General features: G+C 48.0%; 1 protein-coding gene across 1 annotated transcript in view; it reads left to right on the top strand.

The window, feature by feature from the left end:
• SNTG2 (syntrophin gamma 2) overlaps nucleotides 1–21,345 on the top strand; it is a 124,043-nt gene that overhangs the window by 25,551 nt on the left and 77,147 nt on the right. The window contains exons 2-4 of the mRNA XM_081576295.1: nucleotides 8,478–8,615; nucleotides 18,831–18,887; nucleotides 18,971–19,028. Coding sequence (XP_081432421.1) covers nucleotides 8,478–8,615; nucleotides 18,831–18,887; nucleotides 18,971–19,028 — 253 coding nt within the window. The remainder of the gene's footprint in view (nucleotides 1–8,477; nucleotides 8,616–18,830; nucleotides 18,888–18,970; nucleotides 19,029–21,345) is intronic.

Genomic DNA, 21,345 nt, shown 5'->3' with positions numbered 1-21,345 from the left:
TGACATATAAAGACTTGTCTTGATAGCTTCAGCAACAGTGTCTGAGTGACTGACAGCTGAATCTGGTAATAATAAATGGTAATTCATTAATTTTGCTGTGATTGTTTTAATGTCTTTTATGACTTTTAAATGCATGTACACGTCTCTTTTTCTTAAGATTTTTCTCACAATTGGATTTCATTTTAAAATGCAGTTTAAGGAAGTAGATGTCTATTTTAAATAACACTGAAATGCTTTTTGTGTGTCAAATCCAAGTTATTCAAATGTTATTCCATTTTGTTGAGTCTTTTGATCTTTGGGGCTCATTATAGCAGTCTATTTTTACAGAAATAGAAATCATTCAACAGCATAAGAGTCCTACCTTTTTTCCCTTCAAAAAATGCATCTTAAGTAGGTCATTATTGACAGATCTTGCTTGTTGCCTTTGATGGCTGTAAAGTCATGGGGATGAATGGTGGGGTGAAGCTGGCATCCGAGTGGCAGTTACAAGGTCAGTGTTGCTGATTAAAGTCTGACTCAAATTTTAAAGCCGACGATTAAAGTGCTTTATCTGACATTTTCCTCAGATCATGCAAACATACAAGCCCTGCCTCTCACACGGGCAGCCGGCTGTGTCTCCGGGCACCTTCCTCCCTGGGGAAGGATGGGTGTGTGTTCAGACCTCCCGTGTCCGTGTGCGCAGAGCTGGCCGGACACTGCCTGCCCACCGCCAAGCCCCGTCTGGCTGCCCTGGGTGGAGCTCTGGACTGGATGGATGTGGGAGGGCATCAGTCAGAAGGAGCTGAGGTCCGCGGCCCTGACTCCAGCCCAGAGCTGCCCCCGGGCCCCGTGCAGCCCGGAGCCCACGGTCGCCCCCTCCCTTTCACCTCCAGCCCCCAGGAACGCTGATCCTTTCTCTTCCTTCTATTGTCCAGCTCAAAGCTCCCTGCCCGGAGAGTCTCCCAGGGAGTTTCCGGACCCTGCTGCCCCTGCCTGCTACATGTGGGACCCCCGGGCAGTGGTTCCTGAAGCTCGGCCAGGATGCCCCAGTTTGCGGGCCCGCACCCTCTCCTGAGATCCTGGCCTCAGCCTTTCTCCTCTTTCCTTCCTCCAGCTCGGCCCCAGCCCCGCCAGCCCCAGCCTCTCCCTGCAGCTCCTGCGTCCCCAGGCCCGGAGAAGTCCTGGGGCTCCATGTGGAGTTTCTCTCCACCGTTGCCAGCCTCAGGGTGGGTCCACTCATCTTGCGCATCTGTTGATGCCAGGGAAACCTTGTGTCCTCAAAGACAAAGTTCCCTTCTTTGTGTTCCAAATTAAAATGATTTGGATCTTTCCTTTGAAATTAGCATCACACCTGATGGCAGGTATCAGTTCACAAGAAGTGATGGAAGCAGTCATTTCCGAGGAGGTGGGCCACAGGACAGCGTGGGCATCCCGCCCCTCAACTCTGCTGCTGCTGATGCCTCCGGAGTGGGCAGAGCCCGGCCTCAGAGGTGGACAGAGCTCGGCCTCCGAAGTGGGCAGAGCTCAGCTGTCCACAAACCGTGATGATTTCTGAGTTTGCTTTGCATTCATTTTTCCTTTTCTGTCAGCTTTCAGTCAAGCGAGGTGGATGGATTTTCAGCTGATGCCGATGTTCATTTAAAGTCAGAGGTTTACAGAAAGTAGGTGGGCATGTGTTGCCAGGGGAGCCCAGTAGGTGCAGTGAGCTGCCCAGTGGGCCCCGCACACCTGCCCTCTCCCCAGGCTCCTGCCCCTCCGCCCAGGGCCGGTTGTGTCGCCCTCAGCGGGTCCTTGGACGAAGAGCGCTCAGCCAGAGTGTGTGTGGTGGTTTCTCCCGCATAGTTTTGCTTTTTGTGCCTTGTTAGGAAAGCCTCCCTAAGCCAAGAATACATTTATTACGATTTTCAATCCATCTTTGACACGCCTGGAATGAAGTGAGGGTCCAATTTACAGCTTCCTCTTGGGGATGGTGTTGATTTTCGTTCCTCGCCGTCAGCACCACCCGCCAGCACCGCCTCCGTGTTCAGAGGGGACTCTGTCTGGGCTCTCCTGTGTTCTTGCGGTCATTTTTTCAACCCCTGTATCATTTTTCCCCACAATTTCAAGTATTATAAATTGACAATGCCATATTCCTTCAATTATAAGATGCAATGAATATCAACATACCCTGCTATTTAATGCATCCCTATGAAGAGTAAGGCTGTCAACGAATTGTTGAAAGAACATCCTTTGTAATACACTCCTTGGTTTCACAGATGCTAAATTATGAACAAAAATCCATGTGAGAACCAGTGGCAAACCTCCCACCACTTCTTTTTCTAACTCCTTTTGGCCTTGTTTTCCCTTTAATCGGGGTCTTTCTGTCAAGGTCTAGACTGATTAATATTCTGGGTGGAATACAGTGACTGTGTGGACTAATTTGGGGACAGTTTCCCATCCACAGGCATTTCTCTATTTAATTAGTATTTCTTTAGTATTTTTCAATGAAGGATTAAATTCTCTCCTTATAAGTATTCATGCTGTTTTGCATATTCTTGAATATCTAATGGTTTAGGGGGAGAAAGACATTTTCTCAGTTTTTTTCTCCTGGTTCTATTGTATAAATGTGTGAGTCATACTGATAGATTTCACTTTTATCCATCTATATTTCTAGACGTTCATAATTTCTCAGGTGTCTGTATGGTTCTTTGGTCTTATTTATGGACATTATTATCATCTGTGAATATTGTTAATGTTGTAAATTGTTTATACCTTTAAGAGTGTTTTTCCCTACCTCAAGGTGGGCAAAGGTAAACTGAGAAAGCTGAATCACAGCGGGGGGTTGAGAATTCTAGCATCTCACCTTCTAGAATGACATTTCCTGCAGAGGTTATAACCAGCCCCTCTGTTACAGATTCACAAAATCAATGAGCATCTCTCTCTCAGCCTCCGGAGGAAGTTCTCCATATTCAACCCAGAACCACCGATGCTCGGAGTCTCGTTTAGAGGTTTCCCAGATGGTCGGGGAAGGTACCTTTTAATAAAAGGCTTCGTCGTGAATGACTTGTCAGGTGTGTTTTGAGGCTTGTTCATAATCCTACAAGAGTCTCCGTCCTCTGAGCTGTGGTGTGGGGGCTCCCAGGAGCCCCGTCCCCCTGCCCTGCGTGGTCCAGTCCTACCTCCATCCAGGGCTGGGCTGTGTGTCCATGGCGTTGGGCAGGAGTGAAGAAGCTCAGTTACAGAAAAAGCAGCTCCTGACCTTGGAGCTCTTTGTAAGCTCTGCGTGTGTCTTTATCACATGCGCTACCCAAATCTCTCACGCTGTGGGCTCCATTCTCCTCTCTTAATAACATCTGTTACTGAACAGAATCTCCCAATTCTAATACAGAATACTTTATCAATTTCTAATTTATAGTTAGAGCTTTTTTGCAAGTTGTTGACCTTTACTCCAGGTAAACCTTACTCCAAGTTCTTGAAGATATTTTCATTTTCTTTTAAATATTTCATTCTTTGCTTTCATTTAGAGCTTACGTCCAACAAGGTTTGATTTTTTGTGCACTCCGAAGTGCAGTTCACTTTTCTGTGTCGTAAAGACTGTTCTTCCCAGACATCACTGCAGGGCCACGTTCACGGCCGCGAGGGGCGTGTGCTGCGTCTGTCTCTGGGCTCTCGGTTCTCTCCTCCTTTGCCCTGCTCTCCTTGAGCACATGCCCCATTTCAGCTGCTACAGCCTTTTAATGGTTCTTGATGTCAGTCTATGTGCATATTAAGCTAATGTTTCACTTTTCCAAGATTACCTTGACTGCCCTTGAGCCTTGTATTTCTATCTAAAATTGAGAATTGCTTTGTCAATTTCTAAAAAAACATGCTGAGGTTGTGGTTTTCAGTTGTTTTGAATCTCAGATTAATCTGGGGAGCAGTGACCACTTGGCCATGTTAACTCATCCGCCTCGTTTAAGTCCCCTCGTATCCTCCCGTGTTAGTCACTCAGTCGTGTCCGACTCTTGCAACCCCGTGAACTGTAGCCCTCCAGGCTCCTCTGTCCATGGGGTTTCCCAGGCAAGATACTGGGTTGCCATGCCTTCCTCCAGGGGATTTTCCCGACCCAGGGATTGAACCCAGGTCTCCTGCATTGCAGGTGGATTCTTTACCATCTGAGCCACCAGGGAAGTCCTTTAATAACATTATTAAACATTTCAGTGTAGAGATCTTACATATCTTTTATTAGATTTATTTCTAGATATTCATGACTTTATAATGCTACTGCATGTTGCATCTTTTTACAACTTCCAGGTGTCACACTTGTTGCTGATATGTTGACGTGTACTTTCAAAATATGGCAGAGTAGAGCAGCGACTGATCCCCTCGTTAATGCCGTGAGCAGTCGTTTATCTGTTTCCCATTTTAGGATTGTCTCCGTGCTCAGGAGGAGCATCAGTGGAAAAGGCCGGCTTGGTTTCTGCTTTCCCGCCTTTGGGCCTCGTCTATCTGTAAAGGCAGGTGTGTCCCCCAGGGCGGGAGCTGCCGGGCCCAGCTGTGAGGGTGGGTAGCCCACTGGAGGAAGTTTTCCATATTCAACCCAGAATCACAGATGCTAAGGCTCTTTTAGAGGTTTCCCGGAAGGTCGGGGAAGGTGCCTTTTATTAAAAGGCTTCGTTGTGAATGATGTTTGTCTGGTGTCTTTTGAGGCTTGTTCGTCATCCTGCAAGGGTCTCCGTGCTCTGGGCTGTGGTGTGGGGGCCCTCAGGAGCCCCGTCCACCTGCCCTGCGTGCTCCCTCCCGGGCTGGGCTGTGTGTCCATGGCTTTGGGCAGGAGTGATGCTTGGTTACAGAAAAAGCAGCTCCGTTTTGGGGCAGGTTTTTCCTTTCTGGGGTCAGCCTTTTGGGGGTATGCCTGCTGTGAGCAGCCAGTGGGAGGAGCCCCGGGCCCAGCCTAGGAGCCCCTGCTGGCAGCGTGGGAGCAGCTGCGGGCCGACCTGCCCCCCGGAGCCCACTCCCACCCGACTGCCGCCCCCACGACTGACCGCGGCCGCAGGAAACCACATAGAAGCGCCACGCAGGCCCCTCCACACCCCAGGAGCCCTGAGGTTTGGGGTGTCTCACTAGGCCCTGGTGGGTGACTGTTACACGGAGTAAATGACACTGACGTTCAGGTGAAAAGCTACACCCCCTCCTTGTTCATTTTTGCTCAAGATGTATTTTCATTTTTATATTTTTCTGCATCTGGTTTGGTAATATTTTCTTTAGAATGTTTACATTTCTGTTCAAGAAGGTGATAGATAAGTTAATTTACTTTGTTGTAACCTCCTTGCTGGGTTTTTGTGTCCAGCTTGGCTTGAGTTTATACAAGTTAAATGGTGTTCCTTTTTTGTTTTTCTCAAAGACCTTGTATATTTTTTTTTCTTAAAATATGTGGAATTCATTGATGAAGCTATATAGGCCTAGAGTTTACTTTGTAAAAGAATTTTAATAGTGGATTAAACTTTTAAAACAAATATAGTAATATTTGCGTTAAATCAGAGATGAACAAGAGTAACCAGGGGGGTGTAGCTGTCCCAATAAAACTTTATTCACAAAAATAGGCCCTTGGCTGCCCTGAGATTAGACCGATTGTCAACAGCTTTTTAAAAATAAAAACGCATCAAAAGATGTAAATATTCTTTGAAACACCATTTCAAAGAGGTCCATCCTGAACCCCCCTCCCACCTCCCTCCCCATCCCATCCCTCTGGGTCATCCCAGTGCTCCGGCCCTGAGCACCCTGTCTCATGCATCGAACCTGGAATGGTGATCTGGTTTCACATGTGATAATATACACTTTTCAATGCTCTTCTCCCATATCATCCCACCCTCGCCTTCTCCCACAGAGTCCAAAAGTCTGTTCTATACATCTGTGTCTCTTTTTCTATCTCACATATAGGGTCATCGTTACCATCTTTCTAAATTCCATATATATGTTTTAGTATACTGTATTGGTGTTTTTCTTCCTGACTTACTTCACTCTGTATAATAGGCTTCAATTTCATCCACCTCATTAGAACTGATTCAAATGTATTCTTTTTAATGGCTGAGTAATATTCCATTGTGTATATGTACCACAGCTTCCTTATCCATTCGTCTGCTGATGGACATCTAGGTTGCTTCCATGTCCTGGCTATTGTTAACAGTGCTGCGATGAACATTGGGGTACACGTGTCTCTTTCGATTCTGGTTTCCTCGGTGTGTATGCCCAGCAGTGGGATTGCTGGGTCATACGGCAGTTCTATTCTCAGTTTTTTAAGGAATCTCCACACTGTTCTCCATAGTGGCTGTACTAGTTTGCATTCCCACCAACAGTGTAAGAGGGTTCCCTCTTCTCCACACCCTCTCCAGCATTTATTGCTTGTAGATTTTTGGATAGCAGCCATTCTGACCAGCATGAGGTGGTACCTCATTGAGGTTTTGATTTGCATTTCTCTGATAATGAGTGATGTTGAGCATCTTTTCATGTGTTTGTTAGCCATCTGTATGTCTTCTTTGGAGAAATGTCTGTTTAGTTCTTTGGCCAATTTTTTGATTGGGTTGTTTATTTTTCTGGTATACGTAAGCTGCTTGTATATTTTTGAGATTAATTGTTTGTCCGTTGCTTCATTTGCTATTATTTTCTCCCATTCTGAAGGCTGTCTTTTCACCTTGCTTATAGTTTCCTTAGTTGTGCAAAAGTTTTTAAGTTTAATTAGGTCCTATTTGTTTATTTTTGCCTTTATTTCCATTACTCTGGGGGGTGGGTCATAGAGGATCTTGCTGTGATTCATGTCAGAGAGTGATTTTCACACTTTCGATCTGTGCTGATGTGGGCGTTTATGAATCAGTTCTGTTGAGAAGGAGGTTGGTTGTTGCTCACCCTCCACTGTAGAGAATGTGAGGACACGGTCCTTCTCAGCGAATCACAATCAGGGAATCTGACCCTTTGAAAAAATTTCATATTGGAGTATTTTTAAAAAATTTTTATTTAGTCTCTAAGTAATGTCCAACTCTTTGTGACCCCATGAACTGTAGCCCACCAGGCTCCTCTGTCCATGGGATTCTCCAGGCATGAATACTAGAGTGGGCGGCCATTTCCTTCTCCAGGGGATCTTCCCGACCCAGGGATGGAGCCCACGTCTCCTGCCTGGGCAGGCAGAGTCTTTACTGCTGAGCCGCCTGGGCAGCCCCATGTTGAATAGTTGATTCACAGTGTTGTGTGTGTTTTAGATGCACAGCAAAGTGATTCAGTTTCCCTGTCTAGATTGTTGCAAGGTATTAGGTTATAGTTCCCTGAACAGTAGATCTTCGTTGGCTATCTATTGTATATATAGTAATGTTAGTGATATATAGTATTGTTGTGATCCTAGACATGTATTAAATGTTCTGTTTTTATCTGCAGTGAAGATTTTTTCGCAGGAATCTCAATTCCACTAAGTTATTTTAAGAGGAAAATCATATCATGTTATTGTTCGTTTGTTCTTATTCAGTTCCTTCAGCAGGAAAAGCTTTGTGTTGACCACGGATCAGTGTCCACCAGCCCCGCCCTTGGGGTCCGTGTGTCCCTTGGACACTAGACACACCTCTGCTGTTGTTTCTATGGTATTCATTTCTGCTCCAGCCTCACCCCTGCCAGTGGTCACTCCTGGGGCCTGCCCGGGGCTCTGCGGGCCCTGGGACCATCCTCTGGTCCTGGGCAGCAGACCAGACCCCGGCGATCTCGCCAAGCATCCTACCTACCCTCTCCCCTCCCTCAGGTGTGAGGCTGTGTCCAAGGCCGTGCTGGCCAGAGCTCTGTGCAGGCACCAGGGGGATGGGGTGGCCATTCCAATGGTCTCCCATGACCCGTGCTGCCCACTGACCAGGCTCTGCTTAGCCCAGGACACGTCCGTGACTCCATGCGGAGGAGCCCTTCTCTAGTTTATGCAGGGTGCCTTTCTGACTCATCCATTCTTCACTTGCTAAAAACATGTTTTATACAAATCATGTAAAAACTGATCAGGAAGAAATATTAAAAAAAATCTCACAATTTTGTTGAACTGTGGTGTTGGAGAAGACTCTTGAGAGTCCCTTGGACTGCAAGGAGATCCAACCAGTCCATCCTAAAGGAAATCAGTCCTGGGTGTTTATTGGAAGGACTGATGCTGAAGCTGAAGCTCTAATACTTTGGCCACCTGATGCAAAGAACTGACTCATTGGAAAAGACCCTGATGCTGGGAAAGATTGAAGATGACAGAAGGGGACGACAGAGGATGAGATTGCTGGATGGCATCACCAACTCAATGGGCATGGGTTTGAGTAAACTCTGGGAGTTGGTGATGGACACGGAGGCCTGGCATGCTGTGGTCCATGGGGTCTCAGGGAGTCGGACACGACTGAGCGACTGAACTGAACTGAATCAACCCCTTGTTAGACGTGCGGGTGTGTGGTGAACACACAGCTTGTTTCAGACTCAGGCGCGTTTGGTCAGGGTCCCTGCTCTCTATCCTCGCACCTCCCACCTCTGCTCTGTTTCAGACTAAAACCGGGATCGCCTTGTTGCACGACGAAGGGTCAGGCCACGCCTACGACGTCCGCCTGAAGCTGACGAAAGAGGCACTGACCATTCAAACCCAGGACGTCATCCGTGTCGGTGGCAGCGGTCCCCGTGCGAACGTAAGTGCCTCCGCGTCTGCGGGCCCAGGGCTTGCCTAGACCGCGTCAGGCCGATACGCAAGAGGGGCTCCCCAGGCAGAAGCTCCTGGGGGGCCCTGCAGGACTGGCCTGATGTGGTCCAGTTGCCCACGTTACTGCAAAGCAAAGTGTCTTCAAGTTCGTATTGTTTGCTCTCTCGATGGCTTTCTTAATTTCTTTATTAATATATTTTCCTTGAGGAGCTTTATATTAAAAACATCCCCAGATAGCACCCCATGAGATTGAACATATTCTCATGGGGAACTAGAAAGCTGTGATGAGCAAGGTCGTCTCCTTCCTGAAGGAGGAAGAGCTCCAGGGTTTCTACCCGGAACACAGGCAGTGAAAGGTACAGCAGGTGCTTTTCAGAGTCCACCTGTTCCTTGCCTCCATGGATGCAAATAGAGTTTTCACATGAAGCTTGGTCCTTCTCAGCCTCAACTATAAGTTAAATGTTCTTAAAGGTAAGAAACTTACGTGTATTGGATGTATTAGAATATTGAATAAAGACTAGGGAACAATGGTTTTGCAAGTTTTATCTCCAAATTTAACTTCAGACTACTGCAAATGATGTATTAAATATATAACACGTTATATTTGAAGTTTCCTCCCAGTGGGCTTAAGTGGCTATGGCTACACAGGTGCATTCTGTGTCTCTGTGTATTTACAATCTATGTGGATAGTATCAGCATCTGTCATTACTCGTCCTCTGAATAGACAATCCCATTAGCTACAAAAGTGATGAGCAAGAAGCCAGGTGGAGGAAAGGAGGTTCCTTCTGCGAGATTCTGGAAGTACTCCAAGGCTCTGCCATCTCCAGCTGGGCTGGCTCTTCTAGGGGTGCTGGAGACCCCTTCTTTGTGGGGTTTCTGGGTCCTTGTAACCTTTACTGTAGGGATGACGTGGGCAGGACGCTTCCACCCGGTCTGTCCGCAGTCCTGTGGTCAGTGCGCCGTCATCAGCACAGGCGCCCTGATGTCACTGGCGGCGCCGCGACCTTGCCTCTGTGTCCTCACACTCGCGTCTCCCCCGGATGGCATCCTCCTCCTTCTGTCCTAGAGCCCGAGGCCACCCCTGTTCTGGCCGCGGGCCTCAGTCAAGGGTGTCTCCTGAACATCCAGGATGGCGGAGCCTCATGAGGGCAGGAGACAGGACGCTCCCCCTGGACCCTCAGGCCCGCGTTCTGCATCCCGTCCTCTTGAGGCCACACCCGCCCCGCCCCATGGATCCTGCAGACCCGCTTCCACCAGCTCTTAGAAGAGTCCCTCGGAGCCAAGAGGGCCCCTCTCCAACAGATGGGGCAGCCTCGTGCTCCCCTGCACAAGGCCCGTCAAGACCTTCCCTGTGCGGATTATCTTCCACGTGCTCTCAGGACCGTGAGCGGTGGATGGAGAGGGAGCAGGAGGAAGCAGCCAGGGTGATGCTGTAACCACTTAAAAGTGTCACCTTTCTTAATGGTGAATTTGTGATCAATAGAAAGTTTCAGATAAGTTATAGTAAAAACAGGTAATGTTTCTACACTATATTGTTCAGTTCAGTCGCTCGGTCATGTCTGACTCTGCAACCCCAAGGACCGCAGCATGCCAGGCCTCCCTGTCCATCACCAACTCCCTGAGTCCACCCAAACCCATGTCCATCAAGTCGGTGATGCCATCCAGCCATTTCATCCTCTGTCGTCCCCTTCTCCTCCTGCCTTCTTCAATCTTTCCCAGCATCGGGGTCTTTTCCATGAGTCAGCTCTTCGCATCAGGTGGCCAAAATATTGGAGCTTCAGCATCAGTCCTTCCAATGAACACCCAGGACTGATCTCCTTTAGGATGGACTGGTTGGATCTCCTTGCAGTCCAAGGGACTCTCAAGAGTCTTCTCCAACAGCACAGTTCAAAAGCATCAATTCTTCGGTGCTCAGCTTTCTTTATAGTCCAACTCTCACATCCATACATGACCACTGGGAAAACCATAGCCTTGACTAGATGGACTTTTGTTGGCAAAGTAATGTCTCTGCTTTTTAATGTGCTGTCTGGGTTGGTCGTAGCTTTTCTGTTTCCATTGTTTCCCCATCTGTTTCCCATGAAGTGATGAGACCAGATGCCATGATCTTCATTTTCTGAATGTTGAGTTTTAAGCCAGCTTTTTCATTCTTCTCTTTAACTTTCATTAAGAGGCTCTTTGATTCCTCCTCACTTTCTGCCGTAAGGGTGGTATGATCTGCATATCTGAGGTTATTGATATTTCTCCCAGCAATCTTGATTCCAGCTTGTGTTTCTTCCAGCCCAGCGTTTCTCATGATGTACTCTGCATATAAGTTAAATAGCAGGGTGACAATATACAGCCTTGATGTACTCCTTTCTCAATTTGGAACCAGTCCGTTGTTCCATGTCTGGTTCTAACTGTTGCTTCTTGACCTGCATACAGATTCCTGTGTATTGTCCAAGAAAATAAATTATACTTTTTAGAATTCAGTGTCAGAGTCTCTGCCCAAGGTTACCTTCTTGATGAAAATTTTTGGTTCCTTCCTAAGAAAAATGGGTGTGTGTTTGTAAATTTATGTTTACAGTTTCAGGTGATTTATTGGTGCCTGGAGCTTGATGTTGAAATTGCTGGCTCTGTATCAGAGGGTGGTTCCCGAGGGTTTGTTCTCAGTCTCCTGGCTCCATCCTTACTGACCTCTGCTGCCTCCAGAGGAAGCCTCATTTGTAGGAATGCAGTGAAGTATTCTTGAATAGATGTGTGTATCTGGGCTGGGCAATTGTGAGGGGGACTCAGAGGATGTTTTTGAACCAAGGAGAACACATTCAGCTCCTGAGATCAGAATGCCTTCTCTGCACCAGACTCAGAATCCCACTGGGTTCAATCCCGTTGGTTGGAGAAACAGTTGAAACTCATGTTCTTCGGTTGATTATAAAAATAAAGCTAACCTTGACCTGATAATTTATCATGTGTTTGGAGAATGAAAAAGATGACTTCCAACAACAGTCACGGCTATTTCTGCAGATCATAGCACCTCTAGGGGTGTCGGAACACAGCAATTCTCTTATGTTCATATCAATGAGTGTTTCAGTGTTAACCTCCAACAGGAGACCTGATGGAGAGCATTTATTTTCCATCATCTAAACTTGCTCTGAGTTGCGGGAGAAGGAGATGTAATAATTATTCCCCAGCTGATCAGCAGAAGAAATGAGTGTGAATTTCACATCTCACTGAAGCTTGAGTCCCTGTGTGCATCCCAGGAGATGAAAAATGCATGATTGGATTCAGTTCAGTACACATTTACTGTGTCTGCATTTACTGTGTCTACACCGTGACTGATGCTGAAGCTCCGATACTTTGGCCACCTGATGGGAAGAAGCAACTCATAGGAAGACACTCATGCTGGGAAAGATTGAGGGCAGAAGGAGAAGGGGACGACAGAGGAAGCGATGGTTGGAGGGCATCACCGACTCAGTGGATGAGTTTGAGTAAAGCCCCGGGAGATGCTGATGGACAGGGAGGCCTGGTGTGCTGCAGTGCATGGGGTCGCAGAGACTCGGACACGACTGAGCAACTGAGCACCACCACCCATGTAATGTCAGGCAGAGGTCAGCTTGGTGCTGGGGCCCCAAGGCCTCTTAGAGCCTAAGAGGAGACACCCCGCCCAGGCAAGGATGGCTCACACTGGTGCTTTGAATTTCAGGGTCAGCCTTCTTAATAGAAATAATACTGCTGACTGATCCTCACATTTCGAGCTCTGTTGTCAGTGGAGGTTCATGCTTGCTTCCCAACCAGCAGGCTCTGTGACCGAGCACGTGCTCACGAGCTGAGACTGGAGGGAGTCTGGCTGTCTCGGAACCTGACCCAGTTTGCCCTGAGCTTGTTCTCTCGGAACTTGACCCAGTTTGCCCTGAGCTGGTTCTCTCGGAACCTGACCCAGTTTGCCCTGAGCTGGTTCTCTCGGAACCTGACCCAGTTTGCCCTGAGCTGGTTCTCTCGGAACCTGACCCAGTTTGCCCTGAGCTGGTTCTCTCGGAACCTGACCCAGTTTGCCCTGAGCTGGTTCTCTCGGAACCTGACCCAGTTTGCCCTGAGCTGGTTCTCTCGGAACCTGACCCAGTTTGCCCTGAGCTGGTTCTCTCGGAACCTGACCCAGTTTGCCCTGAGCTGGTTCTCTCGGAACCTGACCCAGTTTGCACTGAGCTTACACCTTGGGTTGCACTTATACTCTTGATTGTCTGTTTGAGAAGGCAGGATTAGGAGTAGACTTGTATTGCTGTTCATGAAACTGCTGAAAAAATAAGCACTGTATCAGTTCCAGGTGGATGTTCTTATCAGAAAAGAGGGAGAGGAAGCTGAGTTTACCCTTTTATAAAACCCATAGATTCTCAAATCTACTGATTCTACATCAGAGTCTGGAATTGGTGACTTTATATTTCATTTGTATTCCTGTCTCTTCTGATCAGCACGGCACTCTGAATACTTCAAATCTCTGGGTTTTCCAATTATCTCCTAAAGAGAGAATGTACTTTGCCATATGAAGAAGCCGGTTTGTTCTCATGTTTCAGACTCTCTGTTTAGATTGCTTCATTTTTATAATTGTGTCTGTACATTTGACATATTTTATTTTTCTAGACTGTAAGGTTACATTTGTGGCTTGAATGAATGTAGTAATGGAGTAAAAAGTAGTGACAGGAAGAAAGAATTTAAAAGATCTCTGTGTTGTATTTGGCACTTAAAGTCATAGCACATTTATGGCTGAAATGGTTTTAGAGAATTCCATACCCTCAGTTTGGGAAATGAAGATTCAGAAAGCAGAAGATGTTGGTCTGAGCTCACAGGGTTAATTACAGGGTTGAGGCAACACGTAGCTGCTCCTCTGCTGACTGAGGGTCTAGGTGCTCCTGTAACTTCTCAAGGTCGCCCCCAGAGCAGCGAGTGGAGAGAAGGGCAGGTGGCACCAGACGTGGGCGATGCTGGCGACAGTTCACAGTGTGAGCCCAGCCAGGGACCAGCCACGGACTAGTGTTTGGTGCCCAGCTTGAGCTGGGCAACTCGGGGAGAGCAGAACTCGGGGGGAGGCCTGGGGCTGAGCCAGGGGAAAGGACCGACCATAGTCCATCCCCTTGGGGGGAGGAAGTCCCAAGTCACACATGGAGAGTGTGAGCTTGAAGACAGTGCCCCCTGCAGAAAGAATTCTTGCCTGGCCGGCACGGGCTTCTGAAGGAAGAGGGACAAAACCAGGCAAAAGCCCCCGAGGACGCTAATCCCAACCGCCCCTCACTTGGGTCTCGCGCTGTGGTTTACGCTTCCCGTGTGGCGTGAAAATCCTGATGCTGAAAATGCAGTTTAGGTGGTGTCAGGTTCGGGGGCCCTGGTGCACGCAGAGGGAAGGTGCAGTCCTTCTGGAGGGATATGCACACTTTCCACGGGGGCCTAAGGGGTTTCCCAGTCCGGGTTCGCAGGGACTTTGGGGATAAACCCAGGGAAGAAAGCCGCCGTGAGCAGAGGTGCAGAGATGGGTCTGCAGAGACCTCGAGCTGTGAGAGTCAGTGCGTCTCGTGAAAGGCGTGTATTCATTGTGTCTGAAGATAAACGGAAGGTTCTAACAGTCTGACGAAGGAAAGGGGGGGGGTGTAAAGTGATCCAGCCTTTGTGAAACCAGAGAAAGAGAATAAAGAAAATAAATGAAATCGGAATCTCAGTGTACAAGTTAAATAACATTCAGAAACGAAAAGGCGGAGCTGCGAAGTGGATCTGAAGAAACCTCAGGAATGGAAACCAAGAGCTGGAGAACGTGGGGGAGCGGTTAGGAGGCCCCGGCGGAGCAAGGGGGCTGGGGGCTGCGCTGGTGGAGACGCGGGGAGCAGATGGGTTTCGGGAGCCCTGAGTGGGTGGGGACGTGTGTCTGGGTCTGGGACCCCCGGAGGCCCTGGGGGGACACCTGCTCTCCCTGTCCGTCCCCTGCTCCTCTGGTCCGTGATGAGGGACCTCACTTGGATCCTGGGGTGTCTGCTCCCATCTCTCTTCTGGAATCATGCGTGTCCTGTCTTGCTGGGTGTTCTTCACAGGTTTTCTCTGGCTCATATCACAGATCTACAAAGGGATCAGAGAAATCAGAATCGGGCCTAGAATCTTCCATGTTCTAGGCACTTTGTACACTGGCCCTGAGCCAACCTCAGGGCTTGTGATTGACTGGCTTACTTTAAGTTGGGAGAATCGCTGCTTGTGGCGATCACTAACTGGCCCTGTACACGTGCTGTTGAGGAGTCAGCCCTGTTTGAAGTCTGCCTGTCTTAGAAGGACCACTGCCCTTTCCTTCAATGGGTCATTTTCAGAAGAGTTGTTTCCACAGGCAAGGGCTGGTGGTGGTAGAGGGGGTCCAAAAGGCACAGAAGGGACCCTGGAGAGCCGGGCTCAGTCCTGAGGGAGGGGCCTGGGCGCCGTCTCTGGGTGGAGGCAGGAGCTGAGGGTTTGACCAGGGAGGCCGATCTCACGCTCTGAGGCAGGCAGCGTTTTCCCAACAAGTGGAGGATGGATTGTCAGCCGGTTCCTAGGAGTTTCCCAGCCGTCAGGACCTTGGCGACTCCGACTCATGTGGAATCCTCCCTGGTCCTGGCCCTCAGCACAGTGCGTTTGCTCATTAGACGTGTGTGGACTCAATCCAGAGTCTCCTTCTCTTCAACAAGGACAGTGGGCTTTAAAAACATGAAAACCTTGAAATAGTGGATGTGTGCGTGTGCTCAGTCTGTCCAACTCTTTTGTAGCCCCATGGACTGTAGCACACCAGCCTGCTGTCCACGGGATTCTCCAGGCAAGAATCCTGCAGTAGGTTGCCATTTCCTCCTCCAGGGGATCATCCCGACCCAGGGATTGAACCTGCATCTCGTGCATTGCAGGCAGATTCTTTGCCACTGAGCTATCTGGGAAGCCCACAAAGAGTGAATCAGTTCAGTTCAGTCGCTCAGTCGTGTCTGACTCTTAGCGACCCCGTGAGCTCGCAGCACACCAGGCATCACCCACTCCGGAGTTTACCCAAACTCGTGTCCATCGAGTTGGTGATACCATCCAACCATCTCATCCTCTGTCGTCCCCTTCTCCTCCTGCCCCCAATCCTTCCCAGCATCAGAGTCTTTTCCAATGAGTCAACCGTTCACACGAGGTGGCCAAAGTATCGGAGTTTCAGCTTCAACGTCAGACCTTCCAATGAACACCCAGGATTGATCTCTTTTAGGATGGATTGATTGGATCTCCTGCAGTCCAAGGGACTCTTAAGAGTCTTCTCCAACACCACAGTTCAAAAGCATCAATTCTTCGGTGCTCAGCTTTCTTCACCATTCAATTCTCACATCCACACATGACCACTGGAAAAACCATAGCCTTGACTAGACGGACCTTTGTTGGCAAAGTAACGTCTCTGCTTTTAAATATGCTATCTAGGTTGGTCATAACTTGCCTTCCAAGGAGTAAGTGTCTTTTAATTTCATGGCTGCAGTCACCATCAGCAGTGATTTTGGAGCCCAGAAAAATTAAGTCAGCCACTGTTTCCCCATCTATTTCCCATAAAGTGATGGGACCAGATGCCATGAACTTAGTTTTCTGAATGTTGAGCTTTAAGCCAACTTTTTCACTCTCCTCTCTCACTTTCATCAAGAGGCTTTTTAGTTCTTCTTCGCTTTCTGCCATAAGGGTGGTGTCATCTGCATGTCTGAGGTTATTGATATTTCTCCCGGCAATCTTGATTCCAGCTTGTGTTTCTCCCAGCCCAGCGTTTCTCATGATGTACTCTGCATATAAGTTAAATAAGCAGGGTGACAATATACAGCCTTGATGTACTCCTTTTCCTATTTGGAACCAGTCTGTTGTTCCATGTCCAGTTCTAACTGTTGCTTCCTGACCTGCATACAGGTTTCTCAAGAGGCAGGTCAGGTGGTCTGGTATTCCCATCTCTTTCAGAATTTTCCACAGTTTGTTGTGATCCACAGAGTCAAAGGCTTTGGCATAGTCAATAAAGCAGAAATAGATGATTTTATGGAGCTTTCTTGCTTTTTCAGTGATCCATCGGATGTTGGCAATTTGATCTCTGGTTCCTCTGCCTTTTCTAAAACCAGCTTGAACATCTGGAAGTTCATGGTTCACGTATTGCTGAAGCCTGGCTTGGAAAATTTTGAGCATTACTTTACTAGCGTGTGAGATGAGTGCAAATGTGCGGTAGTTTGAGCATTCTTTGAGATTGCCTTTCTTTGGGATTGGGATGAAAACTGACCTTTTCCAGTCCTGTGGCCACTGCTGAGTTTTCCAAATTTGCTGGCATATCGAGTGCAGCACTTTCACAGCATCATCTTTCAGGATTTGAAATAGCTCAACTGGAATTCCATCACCTCCACTAGCTTTGTTCGTAGTGTTGCTTTCTAAGGCCCACTTGACTTCACATTCCAGGATGTCTGGCTCTAGGTGAGTGATCACACCATCGTGATTATCTGAGTCATGAAGATCTTTTTTGTACAGTTCTTCTGTGTATTGTTGCCACCTCTTCTTAATATCTTCTGCTTCTGTTGGGTCCATACCATTTCTGTCCTTTATTGAGCCCATCTTTGCATGAAATGTTCTCTTGGTATCTCTAATTTTCTTGAAGAGACCTCTAGTCTTTCCCATTCTATTATTTTCCTCTATTTCTTTGCATTGATCCCTGAGGAAGGCTTTCTTATCTCTCTTTGCTATTCTTTGGAACTCTGCATTCAAATGGGAATATCTTTCCTTTTCTCCTTTGCTTTTTGCTTCCCTTCTTTTCCCAGATGTTTGTAAAGCCTCCTCACACAGCCATTTTGCTTTTTTGCATTTCTTTTCCATGGGGATGGTCTTGATTCCTGTCTCCTGTACAATGTCATGAACCTCCGTCCATAGTTCTTCAGGCACTCTGTCTATCAGATCTAGTCCCTTAAATCTATTTCTCACTTCCACTGTATAGTCATAAGGGATTTGATTTAGGTCAAACCTGAATGGTCTAGTGGTTTTCCCTACTTTCTTCAATTTCAGTCTGAATTTGGCAATAAGGAGATGGGCCAAATTCATTATAAAAGTCTACCCTGTGATTTAGTTTAAGGATAGAATAAATAATAGTTTATATGTGTTTCTGTGTGTGAGTGTGCTCACAAGCCACTTGATAAGGAAATAAGACACAAAATTGTCTTTCAGTGAAACTTTAAATAACTAAAATCATAATAGCAAAGTATTTTGCATAGTCTACTAAACATTTTATAATTTTTTCCTTTAATTATGTAATTTTTCAACATATGAAATGTTGAAAAGTAGCAAGCAAAACCCCATGTAATTATCCTCCATAATGGCCATATGCCAGCATATTTGCTGTGAATCTCTTCAATTTTTACAGAAATTTTCAAAGCAGTGTGCATCCTTTTTATTATTCCCATTGTTACTTTTGGAGGTGAACACGCTTCCTACACTGCTTCATCCATCCCAGGCCAACCCTGTTCACTGACAAATAGTCAGTTCAGACCAAACACACACCTTACATGTTTGAACACATGAGAGGTGGCGTGACCAACTTGTCAGCCACGGGGCAGAATTAGTCTTGGCTTCTTCTCAGCATTGGTACCTTTAAACCGGGTCAGGACGTGAAATGATCGATCGTTCACAAGTAAGCATTGATTACTGAGCCGTTGGTGTAAAAACGGTGAGCTGTGCAGAGCAGCACGGTGCGCGGCAGCCTCTCTGGGGGTCGGTGGAGATGACAGACTTTAGAGACGGGAGCTGAGCGTGTGCCCTGCAGCCTCCCCACCTGCTGCCTGGAAACGGGGCCTCCCTCCCTCAGACTCAGAACAGGGGTGAGATGACCAACTCTGCAGGACCTCGGGGTGGATCGTAAACTAGCGTGAGGCCGCGGTTTCTTACCAGGCTGTCTGTTTCCCTGTAGCACTGCCGAGTGCAGGTTTGAAGTGGTGCCATCGCTGTAGTGATTAGGCAGCTCCCCTTTGGAAATATAAACAGCTACTGAAGCTTTTTTTAATTTCTTTATTTCTAAATTGAAGGATAATTGCATTACAGAATTGTGTTGGTTTCTGCCAAACATCAACATGAATCATCGGTAGGTATACATATGTCCCCCATACGTCTGAAGGTTTAATAAAGAAGTTATGTATACATTTTGCATTTGCTTTCTGACTGTCCATTTTAATCTAAACCAGTTTGTTTTCTGAATTTTTTAAAGCACAGAACCGTCACGCTGCGCAGACAGCCTTTGGGCCGCCTGGGCCTGAGCATAAAGGTATGAATGCCATGCTCTCCCCCGACCCTTTCCCGTGATGGTCCCCGCTCTGTCTTCACTGCAGCCCTGTGTCTGTCTTCCAGGGTGGCGTGGAACACGGCGTCCCCGTGGTCATATCGAAGATATTCAGAGACCTCGCAGGTAAAAGCAGCTGCATGACCGTGTGTGCATGGCCGCAGTTTGGAACATAGTGCAGTGTTTTCAGTGGGAAGACAGCTGCTGTGTGTGTCGCCTGGTCATCCGCCTGCGCTCTCATCCCCGACCCCGCCAGCCCTTAAGAGAGATACTGACCCACAGTGTGGCACCACGTTGACCCCAGGAGACACGGACATGGCAGTGGTTTGAACTTTGGTTTCTCAGGAAAGACAGACCTCTGGGGGATGCAGTGGACGAAGGGTCAGTGTGACGAGGTTCCGGTGTTAAAGTCATGTCACGGCCGGGGGTCCAGGCAGGGAGGCTGCTGGCCGTGGTGCGGAAACGGTGATGATGGCTTTGGGAAGAGCTGCCTCTCCCAGGCGGAGAAAGCAATGGCAGCCCACTCCAGTACTCTTGCCTGGAAAATCCCATGGACGGCGGAGCCTGGTAGGCTGCAGTCTATGGGGTCGCTAAAAGTCGGACACGACTGAGCGACTTCACTTTCACTTTTCACTTTCATGCATTGGAGAAGGAAATGGCAACCCACTCCAGTGTTCTTGCCTGGAGAATCCCAGGGATGGGGGAGCCTGGTGGGCTGCCGTCTATGGGGTCGCACAGAGTCGGACACGACTGACGCGACTTAGCAGCCTCTCCCAGGAGGTCAGAGTGTGTAGGGCTGAGCGTGAGGGCGAGTGACTACTGGGCAGGTGGCTGTCCATCAAAGTGCATATTTTTCAGATGAATTCTCTTTGGTGGCTCTTTTGAATCCAGCTCTTACAGGCTCCTCCGCTCCCCGGGGCCGCCCACCTGCCCTGTTCTATCAGGTCCTCCCTGCAGGGCCAGGAGATGATCCTGCCTGACCCGGGCAGACGGACACCTGGCCCTGAACGTGAAGCCCACGTTGTCGAGGGCTAGCCTGAGTGTTGAAGGCGATGAGTCTGGTCGAGGGCCAGGTTGTTGAGGTCCTGGATGAGATGCCTGGACTCCTGGGCTGGGGGAACAAGCCACGCTTTCCCCTAGGATGCTCAGACATGGCCCACATCTGGCAGGGGCCGGCTGGCATAGCCTGGTGACCTCGAGCCTCATGCTGCCAGAGGTCTCGCGGTCATGTTTTCCTGCAGGGATTGTTCACAGTGAGGTGAAGCCCCCATCGTGGCGTTGACTTCGGTAGTGGGGAGAAGAGGTTTTAACAACACGTGTGTTCTGCGTAAAGACTCTTTTGTACCAAAAGGACACTCAGGACGCAGCTCGACTGTACAGTTTCCCCTCTTTCCAGCAAAGTCACAAAGCCGCCCTTAAGTCTGCAGCAGGCGGATCGTACTTTGTGGGCGTTAAGGGTCCTGAGCCCTTGAAGCCGCCTTCAGGATATGGTTTTCCTGGAGAGCCCCCAGCCATTGTTAGGAGGGAAAACAAGAGTCTGGTCCTCCTATGCTGCTGTTCTTGGCGACACAAAAGGATTCCAGTCTTATCAGGAAATATGGCTTTAATTATAACCATGAGGACACAGGTCTCTGAGCCAAATGGCCATTCTTTTTCGAGCTTTTCAAAGCACTTCAAAGAAGCATATACTTCTGTTGGACTGACATCCTTTTGTTGTGTAAACCCAGTGCTGCAATTATGCGATTGAAGAGCTTGCAGGGGCTCCGTGGCCCCTGTGTTTAGAGCGAGGGTCTGCAGGGAGAATGAATCCAGTTGTTGCTGAACTCGGCGTGTATAATCATTTCTGTGTGACCATAACCATCTGTCTGGTTGATTAATGACTGAGAGAAGGATTGCTCAAATCTGCTTGTGAACATTCTTAGTTCTTTTTTGTAAGTAAATTTTTAAACTTGTGGGTATGAATATGTTTCAGAATAGGAGGAGAACAGGGGAATGAAACGTTGTTGCTGAGCCATGAAAGACGCTGGGATTCTTGGCCTCTGGAGGAGAGGAATTCAATCCGGGGCCAGAGACGAGGCTTGATCGCTCAGAACTTTTGTGTGATAAAGTTTTATTAAAGTATAAAAGAGATAGAGAAAGCTTCTGACATCGACATCAGAAGGGGGCAGAAAGAGTGCCCCCTGATAGTGTTTAGCTGGATGTTGTATAGCGACTAGCAGGCTGCTGATTAGAGAAAGATGTCTCAAAACTCAGAGCCCTCGTGACTTGAAGAAGCACCGAGTCTAGGGTGACACACTGTTCGTTAACGTAGCTCACGACAAACATTTCTGTAAGAAAAGCGCATTGTTTAGCTCAGGGTTTGAGAAAAGTTAAGTTCAGGCAGAGCCAAGTGTCGTCATGGCAACACAGGATTTTAAGAGAAACCTCCTTTTAATTTTGTATA

Source organism: Giraffa tippelskirchi, chromosome 1 (genome assembly GCF_054371585.1).
Source record: "Giraffa tippelskirchi isolate mGirTip1 chromosome 1, T2T-mGirTip1v1.2.pri, whole genome shotgun sequence".
Lineage (NCBI taxonomy): Eukaryota > Metazoa > Chordata > Mammalia > Artiodactyla > Giraffidae > Giraffa > Giraffa tippelskirchi.
This window is presented reverse-complemented; position numbering and strand designations above follow the sequence as displayed.